General features: G+C 41.3%; 1 protein-coding gene across 1 annotated transcript in view; it reads right to left on the bottom strand.

Annotated features, from left to right (window-relative positions):
• LOC124796268 (aquaporin-9-like) overlaps positions 1–26,432 on the bottom strand; it is a 230,896-nt gene extending 204,464 nt beyond the window's left edge. Inside the window, exon 1 of the mRNA XM_047260381.1 lies at positions 26,195–26,432. Within this exon, the coding sequence (XP_047116337.1) occupies positions 26,195–26,287 (93 nt within the window). The 5' untranslated portion in view covers positions 26,288–26,432. The remainder of the gene's footprint in view (positions 1–26,194) is intronic.
• Positions 26,433–27,686: the final 1,254 nt, after the last annotated feature.

The following is a 27,686-nucleotide window of genomic DNA, read 5'->3' as shown; positions in this document are numbered from 1 at the left end:
CCGGAAATCTCCATTTTTTTCGGTCGCTGGCTACCTCCACCACTCACCCGGGTGGCAGGTAGAGTCGTCCTAGGAAACCAGCCACATATGTATCACTGTAATTACAATTAAATATTACGATTGCCAATCTGGTGACATTCGACAATGAGCGAAGCATCGGAAATGTGTCCTCCTGACGACTGCGACAAAGGGACGAATCTCACATTGAAATAACAATATCTGTATCTTACGACTGGCCGTAATTTTCCACATAAAATCTGCCATACCCCTTACGTCTATCGATGCGCTGAAATACACATGTCCCACATCAAATCCGTATCTCACTTACGACAGGTCATAGTCATTTTCTTTGCACATGTCGGAACATAAGCCACAGTAACTTCAGCATAACATTTCCCATTATCATTTATAGGCAAATAGCGTCCGAAAAATTATTATGGTATATTCACACTCACACTAGCTGAGTATCGTTTCACACTGCCCAAACGCGAAACCCTCAGCCACATCGTCGTTATTACATATTTGTCGAAGACTAAAGGGTGCAATTGCAATTAAAAAGCCATAGCGGTTTTTTTTATTTTCTCGATTTCGCCTCTTCCAGGAAAGCTTTTCGTATTTTTTATGCTTGTAAATCCAGCCAACAAAGCAGCGTCTTATGTATTCGGACCGCCAAGTTGGAATTTGTGTTAGTACATTTGACCCTTATGCCCCCAGATCATACAAATTTCTCGACTAAGATAACATTGCGATTGCAGTATAATAGAACACGTCCATTTGGGATTAATTTTCAGGGGCCAAGCAAACGGGTAGAGAAACGTATCGAATCTAAGCACATTTTAATTTCCTCTTGCTAAGCACCTAAAGCCAGTTAGAATGTCATACAAACATTTTATTTGTTATATGTGCGAGAAACGGTGACTTAATGATACGTATTAAACAAGTGTCTGCTTAGATCCTATAATATTTGTGTCGAAGTTGAGTTTTCAAAAGGAATACCATGTTACGCAGAAATCTCTTATAGACATGAATGCAAAGCATGTTTTATTCCCAGCGTACAGTAGACTTCTGTTTGTCACTTCATTGCACCAGCTGCATATAATTGCAACTCTGAACAGAAACAGCTGAAAGGAATGCAAAGACGACGAATAAGTAGCTTTAAAAGATGAAATAGTGAATGCAGCAGAGGATAATATAAGTAATAAGACAAGGCCTAGTAGAAATCGTTGGATAACACTGGAGATATTGAATTTAATCGACGTAGGGAAAGGGAAAACAGACGTCTAAAAAATGAGATTGACAGAAAGTGTAAAATATCTAAGCATGAATGGTTAGAAGTCAGTTACAACACTGAAGAACACGAAAAAATATTTCGTGTTAAATGTTTTACCACCCTATTTTTCGATTTTGTTCCATTTTTTGTAGCTCTGAAGATGGGCGATAACAGACAAGCCGGTGATCGCCTGGATTAAATCGCAACTGTGACTGAAACAAGCAACGAATTTTAGAACAAGATGTAATAATATTCTCTACCGTAGAAAGTATGTAGTCACAATTTCCTTGCGCGCTCTTTATTACTGCATTGTCATCTGGGTCTTCAAACCAAATGTTGATTGATAAAATAAATAAACAATAAAATTCTATACGTCAATCCTCGAAAGATACTGTAATCACACGAAGGAAATGTTCGTTAACATCAGCAACAGCAGCTTATAAGGAAAACTGTCTGGTACAAGAGAATCTCTTCTACTCGAAAGCACAGATTTGCGCGATACTCGAAGCGTCTCTACTGCTTGCCAGGCGATGTGCCGCTATTTATGTTACCGGCATACATTACCAACACGAACAGCCGCTTCTTCGAATTTCAGATTTTTCCGTATACCGACAGCCAACGGTGAAATGGTAATCTGAATTCATCAAAGCGCCGTAAATGTTATATCGGGCATGGTTTTCAGGACAAGGTTACGTACGCGTTGTAAAGCACTGCATTGTGAGTTGCACTGATTCCGTAGTTTCTCAATACAATCGGCCAAGAATTCAAATATTTTTTGTGTGGATAACCTTGTCCTTCCAGACAGTATTATAAGCTGGACACGGTTTGCTGTCGATGTTAGCAGCACATCACCTAAAGTGCGCAGATTTTTAGTTGTCTACTCTTTCTTCAGCGCCACAATGTTCGTTCCTTAGTTGCATCTGCGATTACGTTGGAAAGGATGGGCATCTTTCACAGTCTCCAGTCACACCATTAGACAGGGAATGCCAGCTCCGTCGAACATGACTGGGAACGTAGTGGACCATGTATCACAGTGTACTCTTCCGAAGGCAGTGAAGAAAGCCATGGAAAATCTAAACCTGTACCTGAGCAGGATACGAAATAATTTGCCATAGAATTCGACTCCTGTGTCTAAACAAGCGCGGATGACTTGATAATTAAAAAGACTATTTTCTAAAAGGTGGTACATTAATAACAGCGAAAACAGAGACGGGTGAAAGTTTACGGTAATGAAGGAAAAACGGCGAAAGAAAAGGTCTGCCAACGAGCCGTTTGCGAATGCAAGAGCCACCACTGACATCATTCGTTGTAAACATCATTACGATTTACTCGTTGCTCACAAAAAGCGATCTGTGGTGCGATGTTTACAGAACTGAACACTGCCGAGAGATAGAGGTGTAATGAAATCTTACATACGGCACGGACAGGATGAATACGTCCACAATCGTAGAAGGCACGTCACTTGTCTGAGGAATGACAGCTCTGGTCGCGATGGAACCTTACAGCAACAAAAAGTATGCAGACACACATTTTATATGTGTATCGGAATCTGCATGTTTGTAACGACAAAAAACCTTCGATAGAAGACATCACGAAAGTTGAACATTTGTAAATATCCTTAGGAGTTACCGACAACAGGTGATAAGAGACCAAGGAAGCCCACACGTTTTACTACCGAATTTGCTATAGTTGTGGAGGCAGTGCATCTCTCTCCTGGAACTTAGAGAATAGCTGCTTCCATACCGTCTCTAACGAGTTCAAAGTTTCAGTGAACGGGACTTTTGTCCTAAAGCAATGTTTCGCCGGTTCATGCAACAGCGGTCTGCAGTGAACCTTCGGTTTACATATAATGTTCAATTTATAGACAAGGGGGGAGGGGGGTTTCGCATGCGAAGGTATTTTAAATGCCCTTTTTTTGGGGTGACGTAAACTTCTCTGCTGCTCATGGTTCACCATATCTGCCACGTCTCTCACTGAATGTATGATCAGTGGTACAATGTGATCGTGTATTGGACCAAACATTCTGGTGACTTTCGATTTATGAAGCGGGTTGTTCCAGGATTGTGTGACGTTCTCCTTGAGCAGCGTTGGGAAACGCGATACATGCTTGAGGGACATTGGCGCATTCTGCTGTGCTCGTAAGACAGCATCTAGTGCCGAATCATCGTCCATGATGGAAAGACCCAGCAGGGCGTACACCTTGGCCTCCAAGATCATCTGACCTCAGCCCTTTAGATTATTCTGTCTAGGTTCATTCCAGAATTGAAGCATAGAACACGCCCGTTGCTGAAATTGAAGACCTGTAACCGTGAACTATTTTACTCTTATCAGTTTTTGCGAGGTGATTAGGAAGCGTTTGAAAGAATTCGTGACTTGCTACAGAGACGAGGACCGTATGGCATCTAAAAGCGACGACGACACATGGAGCGCCTCATTTAACAGCTACAAGTGTTCACTAGATTGTGACATGTAACGTCCTAAAGAAGTACAGTGTTTCTTGTTAAAGAAGGCTATGATGAAATTTGACGACAATTAGGTGAGGTGTTACGCGAAAAGTTTACTTACTAATGTCCACCCTCGTAGATGATGGCCCTCCCCGTCTTTGACACGTAGTCTCTTGGATATCCTCTGACCAGCTTGTCGCGAACCACCTATCGATATGGCACACATCTCCCTGTTGTTGTTGTTGTGGTCTTCAGTCCTGAGACTGGTTTGATGCAGCTCTCCATGCTACCCTATCCTGCGCAAGCTTCTTCATCTCCCAGTACTACCTGCAACCTACATCCATCTGAATCTACTTAGTGTATTCATCTCTAGTTCTCCCTCTACGATTTTTACCCTCCACGCTGCCCTCCAATGCTAAATTCGTGATCCCTTGATGCCTCAGAACATGTCCTACCAACCGATCCCTTCTTCTAGTCAAGTTGTGCCACAAACTTCTCTTCTCCCCAATCCTATTCAACACCTCCTCATTAGTTATGTGATCTACCCATCTAATCTTCAGCATTCTTCTGTAGCACCACATTTCGAAGGCTTCTACTCTCTTGTTGTCTAAACTATTTATCGTCCATCTTCCACTTCCATACATGGCTAATTCCATACAAATACTTTCAGAAACGACTTCCTGACGTTTAAATCTATACTCGATGTTAACAAATTTCTCTTCTTCAGAAACGCTTTCCTTGCCATTGCCAGTCTACATTTTATATCCTCTCTATTTCGACCATCATCAGTTATTTTGCTCCCCAAATAGCAAAACTCCTTTACTACTTTAAGTGTCTCATTTCCTAATCTAATACCCTCAGCATCACCCGACTTAATTCGACTACATTCCATTATCCTCGTTTTGCTTTTGATGATGTTCATCTTACATCCTCCTTTCAAGACACTATCCATTCCGTTCAACTGCTCTTCCAAGTCCTTTGCTGTATCTGACAGAATTACAATGTCATCGGCGAACCTCAAAGTTTTAATTTCTTCTCCATAGATTTTAATTCCTACTCCAAATTTTTCTTTTGTTTCCTTCACTGCTTGGTCAATATACAGATTGAATAACATCGGGGAGAGGCTACAACCCTGTCTCACTCCCTTTCCAACCACTGCTTCCCTTTCATGCCCCTCAACTCTTATAACTGCCATTTGGTTTCCATACAAATTGTAAATAGCCTTTCACTCCCTATATTTTACCCCTGTTTCCTTCAGAATTTGAAAGAGAGTATTCCAGTCAAATCTCCCCATTCATTCATCTCCCCGTTATGGTACCATAATGAACGAACTCAGCTAGGTTCGGAGCGATCTCCCGGTCACCCCCACCCGCCCCTTCCGATGGACTTTCATCCTTTGTTTACACTGCCATCTCTCACAACCCCATAGAGGTACAGCACCCAAACTTTAACTGGCGGACAGTTTGCGGGTGCGTGCACGCACTCTTTTTAGCATCGGACGTGTCTGCACTCTGGTAAGTCGTTATCAACGGTAAATTCACGACCAATAGTCGACTTCATAACGTAGGACTGGCTACTTCGCCATTTTGCTCTCACTGCAGATTCGACGACACCGCCGAGCATTGTATTCCGTGCCCCCTGAAAAGGACGTTTGGCTCCTCATCCAACACATCCTGGACTGTTACCTTCGCAGCCCGCCAACGTCCGTTACCCAGGAATTCCTGCTGTTGCCCCGTACTTCAAACTACACTCTCGCGAAACACCACGCACTCATCTTGTTTCGAGGACAGGTTTAACAGCACCTGTTTCACAACAGTCCACATACGGTCCTGACTTCTGGAATCGTGTTGTAATCGTCCACAGTACACTCACATGATCATCCCATTACCAACAGAACTCCGCAGGGTATCTCCACAAGGTCTTTGTGGCCTCCCGCCCTTCGCAGTTCGGGTACGCCTCCGATTTCATGGCGCATCTGTGATCATCTTCCAAGATACGGTGCACCGACACCTACAGGCAAACGAACGGATATAAAACAAAAAAAATCATTATTTCATAATTATCTGGATCTCCTATCACTCATTCCCGTTGCCCTTAAGGACAGGCACTTAAACGATAGTTCCTTTTAGATATGTTAGTTTTCGTATGGGGGGGAGGGGGGGGGGGAAGGGGGGAGGGGGGAAATGTTTAGGTGTAGTTAGGATGGCGACGTCTGAAGAGGGATCAGTTTATTTTGTTTGGTAGGATCACAAGAGCCGATGCCCCGTGGGATTAGTCCTGTTTTGTTTCTTTTGCTAGGTACCCTTAAGCACCAGTGTTTCTACATATGCCTTTCAATAGTGGTACAAGTCCATTTTTGTTCATTTTAAGATATAGAGTCCTAAAGTTAAACGAGCGCTGAAAAAATCTGCAGTTCAGATACCAGAAATATTCAAGCATATTGCTTCTCGCTAGAGATGAACCTTCCTTTCTGTTTGTTTGGGTCATTAATGTCAGAAGCACTATAATCAGAAAAGTGGAAGCAATGGACTTGTACCACTATTGAAATAAGCCCTTCATATATAAGGAAAAAGTGATCAGCGCGGCTGAATGGCACGCGGGGGCCCGGGTTCGCTTCCCGGCCATATCGGAGATTTTTCTCCTCTTGGGAGTAGGTGTTGTGTTGACGTCATCATTTTTTGCATTATGGCATCTTCTTTGTCTTTCCTTTCGATGTATACGAAGATGGTAGTGCCACCCATTGGCCAACCTTATACTGTGGCATTCTTGCTGTACGTCCCACTGCTTCTTCCTGTTTCTCCAACACTTGAGTATTTGGTCTCTGTACTCTATTCCAAATTTTCCAAATCACTCTGGCCAATTCCTTAACACACTCTCCAGTCATCCCTTTCTTTGTTTTCAATACGTCGAAACATAGCGAGTTGACCCAGTAGTTAGCACACTGGACTCGCATTCTGGAGGACGACGGTTCAAACCCGTGTCCGGCCATCCTGATTTAGGTTTCCCGTGATTTCCCTAAATCGCTTCAGGCAAATGCCGGGATGGTTCCTTAGAAAGGGCACGGCGGACTTCCATCCCCATCCTTCCCTTAGCCGATGGGCCCGGTGACCTCGCTGTTTGGGCTCCTCCTCCAAATCAACCAACCAATCAATAATACGAACGGTGATGGCATTTTACGACTATATACTACTTCATATGGCGATAATTCTGTATTCGTTTGCTGTTTTGAGTTGTAGGCAGAGACGACGTACTTCAAACAGACATCCCAGTTGGTGTGATGTCAACGTAGTGTCGAAGCATCTTCCCGATTACCCTACGCACTCCTTCAGTTCTTCCATTGGCTTGTGGAGAGTACTCGTCCCTTAACCTCTTCACATTCAATAACTTACACAATGCCTTGAAAAGATGTGACATGAAGTTCATTCCCTCGTTTGTTGTTATTGTTTCAGGCACTCTAAATTTCAGTATCCAATTATTAATAAGTGCTCATGCCACTGTTACTGCCTGCAAGTTTGGCATCGTGAACCATTTCTACGTAAGTTGAAAAATGATCTATATTGTGAGTACATACTTATTCCCTGCAGATGTTTTACTGAATGGACCTAAACCTTCAATCCCCAGAAAATCGAATGCTGATAACGTTTCAGGTAACCTCTGCAATGGTATTCTTCTTCGACACTGCATGCAATTCCCCACATACTGGTTTACGTCTGTCTATCTATTCCCCCAACAATATTCTGCTATCTTCTGCTGGTAGATCTGCAACCTCCTCTATTAGCAAAAAATCTACTTTAACAAAATGTACGATGGTCAAAGCTTTTCTCCATGATCAAAATACAACCAAAAAACTTTTGGGCTCGCTGTAGGTTCAGAGATTGCTCTAAGAAGGCGACGTCAGTGATGTGACACCAGTGTTAGCTGACCCATGGACAGTCACACGTGGAGATTTAAATGAGATGTCAGGATGACAACAGATTTGTTTAATTAACTTCTTTCTGGACCTCAGCTGCAGTAAATCAGGAACAGCTTGGTGGAGACGTCCAGTTGCCTCTCATGCATAACATCTACATCTACATCTATACTCTGCAAGCCACTTGGCGGTGTGTGGTGGAGGGTACCTTGAGTACCTCTATCGGTTCTCCCTTCTATTCCAGTCTCGTATTGTTCGTGGAATGAAAGATTGTCAGTATGCCACTGTGTGGGCTCTAATCTCTCTGATTTTATCCTCATGGTCTCTTCGCGAGATATACGTAGGAGGGAGCAATATACTGCTTGACTCCTCTGTGAAGGTATGTTCTCGAAACATGAACAAAAGCCCGTACCGAGCTACTGAGCGTCTCCACTGGAGTCTATCTATCATCTCCGTCACGCTTTCGCGATTATTAAATGATTCTGTAACGAAGCGCGCTGCTCCCCGTTGGATCTTCTCTATTTCTTCTATCAACCCTATCTGGTACGGATCCCACATAGGTGAGTTGGTTTCGGACTGCATTTCCTTAGGGTTCGTCCAATGAATCTCAGTCTGGCATCTGCTTTACCGACGATTAGTTTTATATGGTCATTCCATTTTAGATCACTCCTAGTGCCTACTCCCAGATAATTTATGGAATTAACTGCTTCCAGTTGCTGACCTGCTATATTGTAGGTAAATGATAAAGGATCTTTCTTTTTATGTATTCGCAGCTCATTACACTTGTCTACATTGAGATTCTGTTTCCATTCCCTGCACCATGCGTCAATTCGCTGCAGATCCTCCTGCATTTCAGTACAATTTTCCATTGTTACAACCTCTCGATATACTACAGCATCATCCGCAAAAAGACGTCTGACATTGCTAACAGTGCAAAGAGCAGGGCCGAGCGTAGTGTCACTCGAATGCTGCTGTCTGCAATGTCTTTGGCAGTGAAGGTGATGGAAGAGTAGCAGCGAAATTGACAATGCCATGGAGGCGGCCGTGACCTCCCTCTAGCAAACGAGCGGCTCTCTGCTCCAGCGGCGGCTGCTGACTCAAGGCAGGATGCCCTGGCTACAGTCTGGAACAGCGAGACCGCTACGGTCGCAGGTTCGAATCCTGCCTCGGGCATGGATGTGTGTGATGTCCTTAGGTTAGTTACGTTTAAGTAGTTCTAAGTCTAGGGGACTGATGACCTCGGAAGTTAAGTCCCATAGTGCTCAGAGCCATTTGAACCAGGATGCTCTCTCCCATGGTCGAACAGTGGACCCCATTACTGTATTCTGGGATGTCACTCAGGGTGTCACAGGCTCGTGGTGTATTTATACTGAATTCGTTTATCACATTTATCTGTGCCATTTCCCCTAAACGAGGATCTAGGTAAAAGGTCAACTCGGACCGAGTACAGCGTTCCTGACCTATCTTAATAAAACTGGGATACGACAGGTTTCCAAAAAACTGCTCATTTATGTTATGCTCAAGGATCATCAACCCCCTTAACAAGCAGTTCACCTTAAGGCAGATTTGATTTAATAGTGTGAACTGTACATAGTTTATCTTCACTGACGCAAATGGAGAGTGTGCAAAAGCTACCAAATTACTACTCCAGTATTTTCACACCTGCGCTGTATGCTGATTAAAATTTCAAACTCATCCAACATTATTTTCATTTCAGAAAGAGAGAACAGTTCCTACTGAAGAAGAACGATGTGAGTATATGATGGCTATTGGGTGTGTCTAACGTTACTGGAACTTTTCACATGGAGATCACAACACAGCATACCCAGAAGATTTATACGTGCAGCTTATCACCATCTTTTGGAGTTTGAGAGTATGATAGCATCATACTGGCAGATCTCACAGATAGATGGTTACAGTGCAATGACAGAAGAACGAATTCTGATGGGGTGGTGTCATTACTACTGTGTGGCGAAAAGACTGTAAGATTTTTCGAATGGCTCTGAGGAATAAACAGATGACAACAGCTGAAATTTGAGCAAAGTGTCGCTATGAACAGATTACTGGAATCTGACGCCATACCACAGACAATAATCACTTAAATGGTGTAGAGCAGTGGTCGTCAAAAATTCGGCCCGAATGAAGTATTCGGAGCCGTATTTTATAATACACACATGAAAAAACGTTTCGCATCACCCTGGTTCCCAGAACTAAATGGTACAAATGGCTCTGAGCACTATGGGACTTAACTTCTAAGGTCATCAGTCCCCTAGAACTTAGAACTACTTAAACGTAACTAACCTAAGGACATCACGCACATGCATGCCCGAGGCAGGATTCGAACCTGCGAACGGAGCGGTCGCGCGGTTCCAGACTGTAGCGCCTAGAACCTCTCGGCCACCCAGGCCGGCGTTCCAAGAACTCTTGAAGATAGACGATGACTGTGGATATTGTATCACAAACACAGTCCCTTTGACTGCTTAGAGATGTCACTAAACGTGATAGAATCATACTGGCAGATCTCACAGATAGCTGGTTGCAGTGCAATGACAGAAGGACGAATTCTGATGGGGTGGAGTGCGGTACCATGCATGAACAACGCCTATTAGACGGAGGGGGTGCGACAGCCTATCAGTATTCCACCAGGAAGGAGATACACGGCTCGTGTTGTCTGTAGTTCAACCATGCCTAGACGGTCGGTCAATACTCCGTTCGATCGCGACCGCATTGTTACTTTGTGCCAGGACGGGCTCTCAACAACGGAAGTGTCCAGGCGTCTCGGAGTGAACTAAAGCGATGTTGTTCGGACTTGGAGGAGATACAGAGAGACAGAAACTGTAGATGACATGCCTCACTCAGGCCGCCAAGGGTTACTACTGCAGGGGATGACTGCTACCTACGAATTATGACTCGGAGGAACCCTGACAGCAACGCCACCATGTTGAATAATGCTTTTCGTGCGGCCACAGGACGTCGTGTTACGACTCAAACTGTGCGCAATAGGCTGCATGAAGCGCAACTTTACTCCCGACATCCATGGCGAGGTCCGTCTTTGCGACCACGACACCATGCAGCGCGGTACAGATGGGCCCACCAACATGTCGAATGGACCGCTCAGGATTGGCATCACGTTCTCTTCACCGATGAGTGTTGCATATGCCTTCAACCAGACAATCGTCGGAGAGGTGTTTGGAGGTAACCCGTTCAGGCTGAACGCTTTAGGCACACTGACCAGCGAGTGCAACAAGGTGGAGGTTCCCTGCTGTTTTGGGGAGGCATTATGTGGGGCCGACGTACGCCGCTGGTGGTCAGGGAAGGCGCCGTAAAGGCTGTACGATACGTGAATGCCATCCTCCCACCGATAGTGCAACTATATCGGCAGCATATTGGCGAGGCATTCGTCTTCATGGACGACAATTCGCGCCCCCATCGTGCACATCTTATGGATGACTTCCTTCAGGATAACAACATCGCTCGACTAGATTGGCCAGCATGTTCTCCAGGCATGAACGTTGTCGAACATGCCTGGGATAGACCGAAAAGGGCTGGTTATGGACGACGTGGCCCATCAACTACTCAGAGGGACCTACGCCGAACTGCCGTTGAGGAGTGGGACAATCTGGACCAACAGTGCCTTGATGAACTTGTGGACAGTATGCCACGACGAATACAGGCATGCATCAATGCAAGAGGACGTGCTACTGGATATTAAAGGTACCGGTGTGTACAGCAATCTGGACCCACACCTCTGAAGGTCTCGCTGTATGGTGGAACAACAAGCAATGTGTGGTTTTCATGAACAATAAAAAGGGCGGAAATGATGTTTATGTTGATCTCTATTCCAGTTTTCTGTACAGGTTTCAGAACTCTCGGAACCGAGGTGATGCAAAACTTTTTTTGATGGGTGTAATATGCATTTAGAAACTAACAGCTTCTGTGAACTTTGGAAGGTAGGAGATGAGTTCTAGGAGAACTCATGCGATGAGGACGGGTCCTGAACCGTGCTTGGGTAACTCAGGCGGTAGAGCAGTTGCCCGCGAAAGGCAAAGGTCCCAAGTTCGAGTCTCACTTCGTCGGCCAATTACAATGACACAGCTTTGCAACGGTCTGAAACAGGGAGCAGTCGACACAAAGTGTCCTGAATGGTGACGACTTTTAACATTAAGTGTGGTGTCACCGCCAGACACCACACTTGCTAGGTGGTAGCCTTTAAATCGGCCGCGGTCCGTTAGTATACGTCGGACCCGCGTGTCGCCACTATCAGTGATTGCAGACCGAGCGCCGCCACACGGCAGGTCTAAAGAGGCTTCCTAGCACTCTGCCCAGTTGTACAACCGACTTTGCTAGCGATGGTTCACTGACAAAATACGCTCTCATTTGCCGAGATGATAGTTAGAATAGCCTTCAGCTACGTCATTTGCTACGACCTAGCAAGGCGCCATTACCAGTTACTATTGATACTGAGAATAATGTACCGTCAAGAGCGACGTTCACCATTAATGGATTAAAGTTACGTATTCCACCAGCTACGTCCGTTTTTCTAAATTCTAATTTTTTTTTTTTTCCTTGTCCTGTTCCAGACCTCACGCCAGCCTGCGTGAGCTAAAATGCACGCCTTTCGGCTTCCTCTAGTAACCCGGTGTTGGCTCTCCTGCCAACCACAACATTAAGTACTTGGGGGCGGGTGGCCAAATTGTTACGCCCTCACTGTAGGCCTGACTGGCCGAGTGGTTCTAGGCGCTACAGTCTGGAACCGCGCGGCCGCTACGGTCGCAGGTTCGAATCCTGCCTTGGGCATGGATGTGTGTGATGTCCTTAGGTTAGTTAGGTTTAAGTAATTCTAAGTTCTAGGGGACTGATGACCTCAGAAGTTAAGTCCCATAGTGCTTAGAGCCCATTTGAACCAGCATCACTGTAGTCTATTGGGACCACATAACGTCCTAATTTATGTAGGTTACCAATATGTAATAAGATCGGCTCATATGCTCCCCGACATGCAGTCCCATAGTGTCAGTGTTGGCCTACTGCAAGAAAGTTTGACGACAACTCTTGTAGAGCGAGAGTGAACTGGGACAGTGAGTGGCGTCCTCTGGTGTTCACTGATGAGTCTCGCTTCTGTTCATGATAGTCAGACCGACGCCGTCATGGTGAAAAGTCACAGGAATCGCGATTCTCGAGATCAGTACCTCTCCAACTCCTTGGGAGCTGTTAAATATGACAATAGGACTGATTTGGTAGTTGTTAAATGGAAAGCTGAATGTTCGCCAGTATGTGGCAACAATGGTAAACCATAGTCTCATAGCCTTCTTACTAGGACTGTTCATCAAAAATCTCGATTACTGACATTTTCCAAAAGATATCGATACATATAGGCGGTATTTTGCCAAGATATGTTGATAACGAAATGGCAATATCGAGTGCCGTTATTTCTGTTTTATAGCACATTTTTTCGCAGTTTTCAGTAAATATTTGAATTTGTAGTAGAAAATAATTTTACTTTCACTGTGTGAAAGAGTTTTACTACTTTCTGAACTTTCATCATGTCCAGTCTTTTTCTTTGACTGTGTGAAGCAAGTACAGGAGGCACAAACAAGAAGTCTGATTGCACTTGAGGGTGGGGTGACTGGAATAACAAGATTTCCGGTGTGAAGAAATAGAATTTTCAACGCAGCTAGTGTACTATTTCTCCACATCGGCATCCTTAAAAAACCGTTGCTGAAAATGATGAACAAAAATATAAATGACAAGATTGGTCGTTGCTGTGGGCGGAGACGTATGAGGGGAAATGCTGACGTAATCGGCGCTCAGCGCTACCAAAAGAAACTGGGTCGTTTAATCTCACAATGTAGTTTTATCACTACAACTGCTAAGTCGCTGGCGTTGGCAGAAATGAAAGAACGGGGAAGTTGGCATGTTAGAGTTCTGGACAAATCCAATATGTGACGAAACCGAACGATGAACCCGTCAGACACCTTTTTCTATGCCATTCACCTGCAGTTACCATTTTTAGCAAAGTGGCCATCGCCAAACGTGAACGTGCATCGTTTTCCTTTCATTTCTTGCTCATGGGGGATTGGCAGGCTGCTAGCTTGTTGATGTACAGGATATCTAATAATCAGTACTTAAATATACAGCTCTAAAACCGGCAGTACATTTACAATGAGCAGCCGATATTTTTATAGGCCAGTACATCGATATTTTTTCGTCGATACTTCGATACTTTCCTTCGATATATCTTGGGCAGATAATTATATTTTTTAAATATTGGTGTTAAATGAAACAACAAATTTACTGTTACCAGTCACTATTTATTTATCTTCACGACGCGTTTCAAAGGTTTAAACGTCCATCACCAGGTGGATTTACATTTGTTAATATGACATTTGTGTGTGTGTGTTGTGTTACGATGTTTTGGAGGAACTTGTGGCACTATGTACGTAACTACTGGCACAAACTGCACATCCATCTGCATATTTTTGAGCATTAACCAATGTATTACCGCAACCTTTAGGCAGTTACTACATGTAACAGATATAATCTTAAGACCCCTATCCCTGTAAAGTTGCTCTCATACAATCACTCTTTCAACCCTCTCTCTCCCTCTCACTTTCTCTTTCTCTTCCTCCCCCTATGCCTCCAGCCTTTCACACCTATCTATGGATCCCAACCACACTTTGTTTGTGAATAATTTTACCACTGTACCCAATATCATTATTGTACTTAAAGTTTGTGACACTTAACCTGATTGTATAAATCAGTATGAAGTTAACGCTATTTTAACTTGTCAAAAACCTGTTTTATATACCAACTGAAGTATTTATTCTAACGAATGTATTCAACACCTCAAACAACATCTCCAAATCCCTTACCATATCCTAGCAGGGTATGCGTTGAGGAATATACGTGTCCTTGAATGGCCTATCTACACAATCCCCTGATTTGTCACCCATGTGGCATGTCTTAGGATACGGCGAGAAACGGTGTATTTCCTTATCAGCCTCCAGGCAGCAATCTTCATGGACTGTCAACAGCAGGTGCTTCAGGCATTGCAAGAAAGTCCTCAAGATGACATTCGGAGGCGGTTTGCTTCTATGCCAGAATGAGTACAAGAGTGTAGAGAAAGCTTCAGGTATAAAGTTTTTATTTCCTTGATTGCATGTGGGTACACTAGATTGCTCGTTTCAGCAGGGCTAAGCCGCCATCTTCATATCCGCAAGGTTACAAAAATATTGCACTGTTGTAGCTGTAGCCGTAAATTAACGATTTTACTTAACTTCTTCTTTCCACACCTTCAGTGAAGAGGTTGTGATATCATGCTGTGCAATAAACTGCACTTTGTTTTTGTACCATCATAACGGACTGTGAATTTGAAATTTAAAATAAAATTACCTTTATACAGGGTGACAATTACTGAACTATGAGGGTTGGAACTTTAATAGTGGCAACTAGTTATTTACAGCTTGTACGACTCGTTGCCAGCGATGTGGAAGTCGTAGGATACTCTTAGCAGTACCAGTTGTGTTGACAGTTCGAGCGGCGCGGTCTATTGCCCGACGAATTTCTAGCAGTTCTGAAGCGAATACCGTCAAGTGTTTCCTTCAGTTTAGAAATCGAGTTTAGTCAGGGGAATGCAGTAGGTGGTATAGCACTTAGTAGCCCTATCAGTCAAACAAATCAGTAACAGCTTGCACTGTACGTGCTTGAGCATTGTCCCACAAAATGATGGTCAGGCCCTACAGTAAAGTGTCATCCCTCCTGTCCCCAAGCTGATCGTAGGTTGTGTTCCAAAAATGAACAGCATAGAGACAGACTTATGTCTCTATGCCGTTCATTTTTCTCAAAATACTTCTAGGCGACTCCAGGGTACAAGTTGAGAAGGAAAAGAATTTTATGAATATTATAGGTAAATATCCACCGAACTTGAGAATAAACAGGAATGGTGAAAGGTTCAATAGTATGCGTTGAACATATACTTAAAACTGATGGCCCAATTTTTCGAAGATTATCAAGAAAAGCCAAAACATCTAAATCCATATGTAAAAAGAATTTCAGCTGGATCACATAACTATGTCCAAAATGAATATCAAGGACAATATGGATGTTAAAGTGATCAGAAGTGGGGGATGTCATTCAGATCATTATCTCTTTAAGGTTAAAATCCAACTTCTCCCATTTGGAAGAGAAAGGAAATCTCAAAAAATAGATACCGCTCTACAGAACCAATATTTAAAAAAAATTAGAAAAATTTAGAGGAGGACTTGAGACAACCAAAAAAGGTGTTTTATATGGACTCCATGCACAAATTACCAAAGCAGCAGAGAAGACATTACGACTCTGTAGGAATAAAAACTAGATCTGGAGGAATGGAAAATGTGAAGAAACGCTTGAATAAAGAGCTCAAAAATATTGAAAATGGAGATGTTCGAAAATTGAAGAATACCTAGAACAATCCGTACAAAAGAAACATCAAAAGTAATCTGATAAAAAGAAAAAAACTTTGAAAAATCCCAGTTTACAGAAATGAAAACAAATTCCACCAAAAATTATACAAGAAATTTTTACCAAACTTTTAAATACGTACTTAAGGATATCAAACAGAAAGTGTTTGTTTATAGGATGAAAATGGCAAAATAGGACCAATAAAAAAAGGAAATGAGGACTAGTAATATTTTATGACAGCCTCTTAAACTGACCAGTTCCAACAGTTACATTACAGCAATATTAAAAAATCTTGAGCAACGTTTCCAGCCAACGGAGCTGGAAATTCTTGGAGCCATCACAATACTCAACAAATAACTAAGCAAGTGGCTCTGACTCCATTACAGCAGAACTGATGAAATGGTCAGAACCAAAGAGTAGATCTGCACCTACTTTTGAGAACATCTGGAAAAGAGAAAACATTTCAGAAGACTGAATGCTAGCATTAACTGCCCCACAACGTAAAAGAGAGACAATCAAAATGACAATAATTACAGAGGTATATCTCTTCTGACTGTGGCATACAAAATATTAGCAAAGCACTCATGAACAGAGTTAAAATAAACTTCATACAAACAAATGAGAGAATATCAAGGACGGTTTCGAAAGATAATATTTTGCACAGAACAGATTTTTAACGAAAAATCCATAGCGTGCCACAGAATGATAACCATCAAACCTATAATAGTATCACTTATTGATTTTGCGAAAGGATTTGATTTTATAGACAGAGAAAATAAATATAATCATTAGAGAATTTTAACAAATAAGACATGTAAAGAGAAATTTGTGGGAGAAATATCTCATCCATTTGAAATAAAAACTGATGTTCCACAAGGGGACTGTTTACCATCTTTATTTTCGTGTTTTGAGAAAATTTGAAAGGCTCTAGAATTTAGAGCTAAAAAAATCAGAAATTCAACCAATAATCCTGGGAAGGAAATCAAATGGGATTAAAGTATATTGCCTGTCTTTTGCAGATGATTTTGCAATACTTTCAGAAAATCTGACGTTGGCAGTTACTCACATAAATCTTCTGGAAAGAATAGCTAATAGAAGTGGTCTGAATATTTCAGCTAAAAAACAAAATGCGTGACAAATATAATAAATACACCAAAATAAACAGAAACAGAAATAGGTAAAACAGAATGGGGTAGCAACTTTAAATACCATTGACAAACCACACAGTTGGACTAGAAGAAATTTTAATAGATGTAAGGGTTAATAAAGTGGAAAGAGCTAATTGTTTGCCAAAAAATATCTACAATAAGAAACGCATATCTATAAATACAAAAGTAAAACACTATACCACAATGATAAGATGAGAATATATGTGCACGTGTTAATACCTAACGATGAGCTATAGGCTGTACAGAATAAAGATATTGGAAAGATGGATTAGTAGCAAAATAGTGGAAGCAGCACCAACTACAGATGGCTGGAAAATGAGAAATAATGAGGAGGTGTACCAGACATGCAGAATATAAGGAAGTAACGGCAATGCGAAGGTTAATCACCTTTGGACACCTCTACTGAATGCGTCAGAACAGACTAACGAAGCAAATGCCCCTGTATTTTTGAAAAAGAAAACAACTGTAACATGGATCAAGCGCACACATACAGTAGTCTGTGGGGAGGGGAACCGAAACTTGAGGGTATGGAGTAATTTTAATTTTTGGAAGACGAGTAGAGGCTCGTAAGTAGCCACAAAAAAGTTCTAGTTCCTACCTTGCTAAAAACCTGCCTAATACCGACTTTTAAATAAACGCATGACTACACTATATATTAGCTCTCGTTGAGAGGGGGGAGGGGAAGGGGTGCCCCATTGTCGGCGGGTATGGGCACCCATCACACAACACGGATTACAGAAATAAGAAAATAATCAGAAATAAATAACACCGAAGATTCAAATATGACAGAAAGAAACCCTCTTAAGAATAAAATACTAAGTTCAGAAGGCTTTCAAAACAGAAGAAATCAGGTACAACAGAAGAAATCAGGTACAACATGCACAGAACAAAGGAAAAGACAACATGGGAAGACGATGAAAGAGTAGTGGAAAAATAAGAGACAACAAATAGATTAGAGAAATTGTAGTTAGCAGTATTGAATTTATGGTATTTCAGAAATGTCAGTCTGATTGTCATTGTATTGAGTAATTTACCTTTTTATGTTTTTTTTCGAATGTGTGTGAGAATAACTAACAGAACAGTATAGTAACAATAGAGAAGGAAACAAATGGGAGAAGTTGCCCTGCTGGATGAAGGGTGAGAAGTAATAGGGTAAAGTTAGTAGATGAGATGAAGGAAAGAAAAGAGAAATAGGCATCGATGAGGAAAGCAGAGGTAGCGTTGACAATGTGACTGAATACCTTTTCGCTGTTCGAGAGAAAGAAGGAAGCTGGGATACGCCGAGAGGGAGGCTGCGACGATAGTGATGCTAGGTTTTAATCTCATCTTAAATGCAGAGAGGTTGGGGTAAGGCACAGGTTGCTAGGTACTTTGTTCCTCAGTCGAACGGATGAAATGGATAAGAAGAAAGTGTTGATGATATGCCTATAGGCATAGCGAAGTGGAGTTCTTCAGATACCGAAAACATCTAGAGTTGCAACGTGTTGGCACTTAAGTTTAGCAATATCGCTGCTTAGCGTAGTGTCAACATCCGTGTTTCTCGAATTGCAGAAAGGTAACGATTATAATAAATGTAGACTCGTGGGGTACTATTCGAGTCAATGGTACATACTTCGGGCGATTTTATCAGCTTATGTCGAAAACTTATGTACTAAAGCGACGTTGTCCATGACGGATCTTTTAGGTCAACTGATTACATCACGTCTAAATATTACATGGTTATGCCACAGAAAAAAAAAATTATTGGAAACGCGAAATTTAAAAGGAACGACATCGAGTGATTAACGAAAATCTTATTATACATTAAGACACATTAATATTTAGCGAAAGGCTTACAAAACTTTGAAGCCGTTCGACCATAGATTAGGCAGTTGTCTTACGAAGTCTTACGCTCCAAATCTCCGCAATTGATTTTAAGGGTCCCACAAGCGAGCGCTTGATTGCAGTGGTTCGTCGCATGCGAATCGCTGCAATCTGTTGATCGCCTCTACTTCGCCCAGGCGAGCGATATGCCAGGCAATTTCAACCAGTATTACGAACACCACTGTTTCGAGAGGTTCTGCTATGGAAAACGAACTGTCATGCTTAGCAGCAGTGGCAGTTAATCACCGTATATCTACGAATACTTGCAACAAAAAAAGGGTGTATCGTATACACCGCCCGCATCTCGTGGTCGTGTGGTAGCGTTCTCGCTTCCCACGCCCGGGTTCCCGGGTTCGATTCCCGGCGGGGTCAGGGATTTTCTCTGCCTCGTGATGGCTGGGTGTTGTATGCTGTCCTTAGGTTAGTTAGGTTTAAGTAGTTCTAACAAGGGGAGGCCGCCAATTGTGAAATTCAGATTCGATTCATACTGCGCATAATAAAAGCTCATGGCCAGAGGTGTAATGTGGCAAAGCACCAAGATGCACTTCTCAGCCGTTGTCGAGGAAATCGACAGTTAAAAGAAACCGTTGCGATGAAATACTCTCTACAATCAATAATTTTCTACATCGCTGTGGTGCAGCGGTAAGTGCTCGGGTTCGTAATCCGAAGGTCGCCGGTTCGATACTCGCGCCATGCAAACTTTTTTTTTAGTATTTGTTTTTAGTATATATATATATATATATATATATATATATATATATATATATATATATGTATATGTATAATTCCCGCAATCAGTTGCAACAATTATGCATATAATAAGTTGTTGAAAGTCGTTTGTCGTGGAAAAACTGGCGACTTCGAACATCATTATGCTTTCCGCAAACAAAGTTGTATTTCACAAATGTTATTAATTGTCTTCATAATGTTAACCACGTATAGTTAACGGAAGACGTAGAAACGATATTCCGAAACGAATACGTATAGCGTAAGTCAAACGTTCGAATTAGAATAGAGACCCCACGAACACAAATTTGCTGTGGCAGGTATGAAATATAAACTCTGTTACTCGCTCGTTACACTTCAAGGACAGATGTTGAATGAGCCGAAACGAGCCGCCGCATAACAGCGTAGTTGCCTGCTAACTTCGAAAGAAGGTAGATGCGGTCCCTAGGGCAACTTATAACATCGTCGAAAATCAGTGCGGACGGGAGAGCTTTGGTACACCCTGTTAAACAAACGGAAAAATGGAGGCGGTACAATTGGAGAGCGATCCGCCTTCACCAACTTGCATAAGCAATATATATATATATCAGAGGATCAAGTAGGTAAAAAGACGAGGGCTAGTAGAAATCCTTGGGTAACAGAAGAAATATTGAATTTAATTGATGAAAGGAGAAAATATAAAAATGCAGTAAGTGAAACAGGCAAAAAGGAATACAAACGTCTCAAAAATGAGATCGTCAGGAAGTGCAAAATGGCTAAGCAGGGATGGCTAGAGGACAAATGTAAGGATGTAGAGGCCTATCTCACTAGGGGTAAGATAGATACCGCCTACAGGAAAATTAAAGAGACCTTTGGAGATAAGAGAACGACTTGTATGAATATCAAGAGCTCAGATGGAAACCCAGTTCTAACCAAAGAAGGGAAAGCAGAAAGGTGGAAGGAGTATATAGAGGGTCTATACAAGGGCGATGTACTTGAGGACAATATTATGGAAATGGAAGAGGATGTAGATGAAGATGAAATGGGAGATATGATACTGCGTGAAGAGTTTGACAGAGCACTGAAAGACCTGAGTCGAAACAAGGCCCCCGGAGTAGACAATATTCCATTGGAACTACTGACGGCCGTGGGAGAGCCAGTCCTGACAAAACTCTACCATCTGGTGAGCAAGATGTATGAAACAGGCGAAATACCCTCAGACTTCAAGAAGAATATAATAATTCCAATCCCAAAGAAAGCAGGTGTTGACAGATGTGAAAATTACCGAACTATCAGCTTAATAAGTCACAGCTGCAAAATAGTAACACGAATTCTTTACAGACGAATGGAAAAACTAGTAGAAGCCAACCTCGGGGAAGATCAGTTTGGATTCCGTAGAAACACTGGAACACGTGAGGCAATACTGACCTTACGACTTATCTTAGAAGAAAGATTAAGGAAAGGCAAACCTACGTTTCTAGCATTTGTAGACTTAGAGAAGGCTTTTGACAATGTTGACTGGAATACTCTCTTTCAAATTCTAAAGGTGGCAGGGGTAAAATACAGGGAGCGAGAAGCTATTTACAATTTGTACAGAAACCAGATGGCAGTTATAAGAGTCGAGGGACATGAAAGGGAAGCAGTGGTTGGGAAGGGAGTAAGACGGGGTTGTAGCCTCTCCCCGATGTTGTTCAATCTGTATATTGAGCAAGCAGTAAAGGAAAAAAAAAGAAAAATTCGGAGTAGGTATTAAAATTCATGGAGAAGAAATAAAAACTTTGAGGTTCGCCGATGACATTGTAATTCTGTCAGAGACAGCAAAGGACTTGGAAGAGCAGTTGAATGGAATGGACAGTGTCTTGAAAGGAGGATATAAGATGAACATCAACAAAAGCAAAACAAGGATAATGGAATGTAGTCTAATTAAGTCGGGTGATGCTGAGGGAATTAGATTAGGAAATGAGGCACTTAAAGTAGTAAAGGAATTTTGCTATTTGGGGAGCAAAATAACTGATGATGGTCGAAGCAGAGAGGATATAAAATGTAGGCTGGCAATGGCAAGGAAAGCGTTTCTGAAGAAGAGAAATTTGTTAACATCGAGTATAGATTTAAGTGTCAGGAAGTCGTTTCTGAAAGTATTTGTATGGAGTGTAGCCATGTATGGAAGTGAAACATGGACGATAAATAGTTTAGACAAGAAGAGAATAGAAGCTTTCGTAATGTGGTGCTACAGAAGAATGCTGAAGATTAGATGGGTAGATCACGTAACTAATGAGGAGGTATTGAATAGGATTGGGGAGAAGAGAAGTTTGTGGCACAACTTGACCAGAAGAAGGGATCGGTTGGTAGGACATGTTCTGAGGCATCAAGGGATCACCAATTTAGTATTGGAGGGCAGCGTGGAGGGTAAAAATCGCAGAGGGAGACCAAGAGATGAATACACTAAGCAGATTCAGAAGGATGTAGGTTGCAGTAGGTACTGGGAGATGAAAAAGCTTGCACAGGATAGAGTAGCATGGAGAGCTGCCTCAAACCAGTCTCAGGACTGAAGACCACAACAACAACATATATATATATATATATATATATATATATATATATATATATATATATATATATATATATATATATATTTGAATTACAAAAAACTAATAATTAAAAAAAAGTTGCATGGCGCGGGATTCGATCCGGCGCCCTTCAGATTACGAACCCGAGCGCTTACCGCTGCGCCAGGAAGCTCTGGAAAATTGTTAATCGTAGAGGGTATTTCACCGGAACGGTTTCTTTTAACTGTCGATTTTCTCGACAACGGCTGAGAAGTGCATCTTGGTGCTTTGCCACATTATTCCTCTGGCCATGAGCTTTTATTATGCGCAGTATGAATCGAATCTGAATTTCACAATTGGCGGCCTCCCCTTGTAAGTTCTAGGGGACCGATGACCATAGATGTTAAGTCCCATAGTGCTCAGAGCCATTTGAACCATTTTTTGTATACACCGTGTTACACTTGTTTTGAAAGTTTTTCCTGAGAAATGTAGGTTACTATACAGAATATACGTATTACATTTTTCGGTAATGACACATGTGCTGTGTACGTCTTTCTAGTGTGCTAACACAATTCGTTTTTCATTTATTAGTCCCAAATTACATTTTCTTTATTAGTCTTAGAGTTTACCTGCAAATTTATTTTGCAATCTTGGTGTAACTATATCAATAGGAGCAATGTTAAATACCGTACCTCGTGTTAGAAATTTTGTGGCAAGAGAGATAATATGAAATGACAAGGGATTTGAGTGTAACTGTATGACAGATTTGCCCTGACCATTTAAACTAAAATGTCCAATTAATAATACGGTATGCCATTTTGCTAATAAGTTAAAAATTCTAATAAAAAGTGCATTTGCTTCAAATAATTAAGAATCACCACATGGAGCCTGGTGTACCGTGAGTTTTGCTATGAACTTCTCATCAGTTCTATTTCTACAGCACATGCTTCAAAACGTTAATCACGGTAAAAACGGAGGGTGTGTTTTGTATTACTCCTTAATGTAAACGGCAACTGTGGCCTCAATTTCACATCTCTGAGTGGTTCATGGTCCATGAATAACTATAAATTGTTGCTCGACCTGGGCAAAGTGAAACGAAACCAAACTGCACAACCACGCTCGATAATTAAACGAAAGAGTCACAGCCAGGGGGCCATATAACCACACATCACATACGAGACATCAGTTTACCTGTGATTTCCATGCAGTCAGCGACTGATTGCTGCGATTTGCCCACACACGTGCGATCTACAAAACGATCGCCTGCCCTTGCGATGGATCGCTGCGATTCGTCGCTCATGTAGGGATTTCTTTAGAATTCATATTCTCTCACATTCTGCAAATCTAGGATTCCTACTGATACGAGGAACAGTAAAAACACTCATCAGAATAAGATAAAGACGTTAAAGTGGGCTGGGTTAACATTTGTTGCGGTGACAAGAAAAATTGATAACTAAAAACTAAGAACTATATTGCAAATCTATATCAATAACGATCAGTTGCCCCGTGTATGAAAGATCATCACCTGAGAATGGGTTGTGAGATTTGGTTGATCTTTTCTCTTTTCTTTTTCTTTTTGTACGAAGAAAATTTTTGGAAAATTCAATGGAGGAGTCGGAAATGTAAGAAATATCATCAATTAACAACGGCTCGACAGATTTGGTTGATTTTTGACTTTATTGCGTTCATAATGTCAGGATAAGGTTTGTATGAAAGAAAATTAAAATTGATTTTGAAACATCATCGTTCGACAACGGCTCGACCGATTTGGTTGCTTTTTGTGTGTTCGTAATTATGGGTGGTAACGGTATTTTTGATACGAAAAAGAGATTAAAAAATGGCATTCAATTTGATAGTTCGGCTGTCACATGGTTTCATAACAAAAAAATCAGTTTCATAGCTATATATAATATATAAAGGGGAAACTTTGTTACCGAAAATCCAGAAAGTTCTTGACCGGTTTACTTCAAATTTTTACACGATACTTTAACCAACACTCGGACGGACATAAGCAGATAGGCTACATATTTTTGTAAAATATGTTATATAGATATATATTTAATATATAAAGGGGGAAGAGTTGTTACCACAAATCTCGAAAAGTTCTTGACGATTTACTTCAAATTATTACACGATAATTTAATCAACATTCGGACGGACATAAGCAGATGGGCTACATATTTTTGTAAAATGTCTTATATAGTTATATATTTAAAATAAAAAGGGGGAAGAGTTGTTACCACAAATGTCGAAAAGTTCTTTATCGATTTAGTATCAATTTTTACATGATACTCTAATGGCTCTGAGCACTATGGGACTTAACATGTATGGTCATCAGTCCCCTAGAACTTAGAACTACTTAAACCTAACTAACCTAAGGACATCACACAACACCCAGTCATCACGAGGCAGAGAAAATCTCTGACCCCGCCGGGAATCGAAACCGGGATCCCGGGCGCGGGAAGCGAGAACGCTACCGCACGACCACGAGCTGCGGACATACTCTAATGAACATTCGGACTGACATAAGCTATATATTTTTGTATTACATTACACATATAAATATTATGTATATAATATATAAATGAATACATTGTTACCAAAAATCTCGAACAGATCATGATGGGCTTACTTCAAATTTTTACAGAAGCTCTACTGTTATGGACGTAGAGAGTGGGCAGAGGGAGATGGACAGAGAGAGCAAGGAGGAGGTTATGCACAGAGAAACGGGAAAGGAGGAGATGTATGGAGAGAGAAGGGTGATGAGAAGATGGGGAGAAAGGGGGGGAGCAAGGAATTTAGAATGTATATGCAATTCCCACAAATGTTTAGCAATTGCGTAACATTGCCGGGTTCGCTAGTACTAAAACAGAAGGGCTGTTCCAGGCAATATTTTCGTACATTATTAGAAAATTAATCATAGGAATAATCTCTATTATGTCAAATGAGCTATACTCTAACCAGATGAGAACAGATCACTATCATGCTGAATTAAATTTAGCGAGAACAAATTATATCGAAAATGAATCAAATTAAGCGTATTAACTGATAGATATGTGTTTGAAAGAGAGATTAATATCACATTTACTGAATAAAAGAACATATACAGTTTAAAATTTATAGCCCTGTAGAACGATAAATTTAATGTTATATCGTGAGACTGAATAATTGGATGAGATAGGTAGTTTCCGTACGTGCAACAACAGTTCACTCTTTAGACCATATCATCTGTTGCGTTATATTGTCTGTGACTTGGCGGGAAAGATTCTACATGCTGCCCTGGCCGCTGTAGGCAGAAAATCAACAGTACAAAGAAAAATTAAATACATAAATAAATTAATTAATTAAACAAGTAAAATCAAGTATCCTCTGATTAAGTTCAGTTAGAGTTTGCAGTCATAAATGAAGTAGGGGCTCGTAATTATACAGGCACAGATTTCGATGTTACATATGCAGGTCGCTCATTTCACTGTAGCACATAATTAATCGACAAACGAACGTTAAAATAAAGGAATGCAGTACCTTATATGTAAATTTGAGGTTTGAAAATGGAAACAAAATATTATTTCATTTATACTGTGTTCGGTGCAAGGTGCTTTTTGTAATATTTTAAAGTAAATTGTTGCGTAATACGTCTGAAGGACAGATGAGTAAATTTTTACACTATTTACCGTTGATATTAAAGGGAAGCAGCGAGAATAAAATCCTCTGTACTTTACGAAGACCTCGTGCAAATTCAAAATCATAGAATCTTATTGAATGTTGCTGAATAAAAAATATATATATACATATATAGAGGCAAAATATTAAAGCTGTCATATGAAAGAGCAAAATTATGAAACTCTTACCACTAGGAGAAATGATCCCGCCAATTCTGACAGGAACTCCTTTAACCATTGTCTTTTAGTGCCAAGTTTCTCGCCCACTTTCTCGATATCCATTGCGATTGAAAACAGAATCGTGACGGCTGAAGCAGAATTGTTGCCAACGCCGGTGTAATGTGCGAAATCGGGCGTGAAGCGTAATACGCGGCAGGCGTACGTAGGTCACAAAATTGGTACAGTGCAAAAATTCCCGCGCCTGTGATCCAACCGCAGACACCGGCGATTGGTGAGTTACTGTGACGAAATGTCTCAGACAGCAGAACACCTGCATGGCCAGTGCTGGCCTCTGAGGTTACCGAGAGCAACTAGATTCACTGCGACGCATGCGCCGATCTGTTTCCTCTAACGCAGAGCGCGTTTTTATAATTCCGTAACTCTTATATCGACTTTCTGTTGCAGATAGTGGAAACTAATGTGTGCTATCGTCTGTTAAGAGATCTTGTTTTGTGAAGCCACGTATCACACCGAATCGTACACGGAGTAGCTAAATAATATTGACAACATTTTCCAGATGTGTGAAGTCGCGTACACCTTTAACTTGAAACATATTTTCGAAATATGTTTCCGCCTACTTGATGTGGACGACAGAGAAATATCTATCCGGATCAGTGTGGGTACAAATCAAAGGAAACAATGTTTCTGGCCAGCTACCACATGTCACCGCTGCACGGCTCTAGTATATGTTTATTTAGCAGGCAGCAAACTATGTAGTTGTTATCGTCGCTGCTTCGGGGAATATATGAAGCAAACAGTACGAGAATAGCAATAAGATACGAGACACACAGCAAAGAACTATTGCTACATTTGGTGGAATACTGACAAAGACTACTTAGAAAATAAAGTAAGTCGTTTGTCGCAGCTTGCCTCGCAATGTGAAATAAATGCTGAAGGCTCTGAAATGAGCCTGCCGTTGCCAAAAAGCTAAGATTAACAGCATGAATGGTTGTAGTTGCTTTCCTAAAATTTGTGTCTAAAAAAATAAAAAGGATGGGGCTGTCATGTTTGCTAAACATGCAGAATCGGTAGATGTTTTCCGAGTGAAATTACGGAAACTACAGCTGTCTCCCATATTAATTTCTCGTAAGAAGTTCTTCTATAGTATGTTTTCGTTCACCAATGACGATGATTCTGTGCAAACTAGCATATCGATTTCAAACTAATCCGATGTTATCAGCCATTACCAACTACACCAACTCTCTCCTTCATCAAAATAATTTCGCAGTTTTCAGACTAATTATGAAATTCTTTGATAAATACAACCATCTTCTGTAAAGCTCCAAACACTGAGAGTGGCTGTATTGCCTTCAGGCCAAAAATCACGATGAATAAATAAAAAATGAAAAAAACATCGACGACGAAGCCTTTTATTTTGTTTGCGTGAACCTTAGAGTATTAATAAGGCAGCAGCAAACATTACAGTTTATTCGTCTCTAGACGTGAAGTGGAAGACAATGCG

Source organism: Schistocerca piceifrons, chromosome 4 (assembly GCF_021461385.2).
Source record: "Schistocerca piceifrons isolate TAMUIC-IGC-003096 chromosome 4, iqSchPice1.1, whole genome shotgun sequence".
Classification (NCBI taxonomy): domain Eukaryota; kingdom Metazoa; phylum Arthropoda; class Insecta; order Orthoptera; family Acrididae; genus Schistocerca; species Schistocerca piceifrons.
Note: the sequence above shows the minus strand (reverse complement) of the source record. Positions and strands in the feature narration are given on the sequence as shown.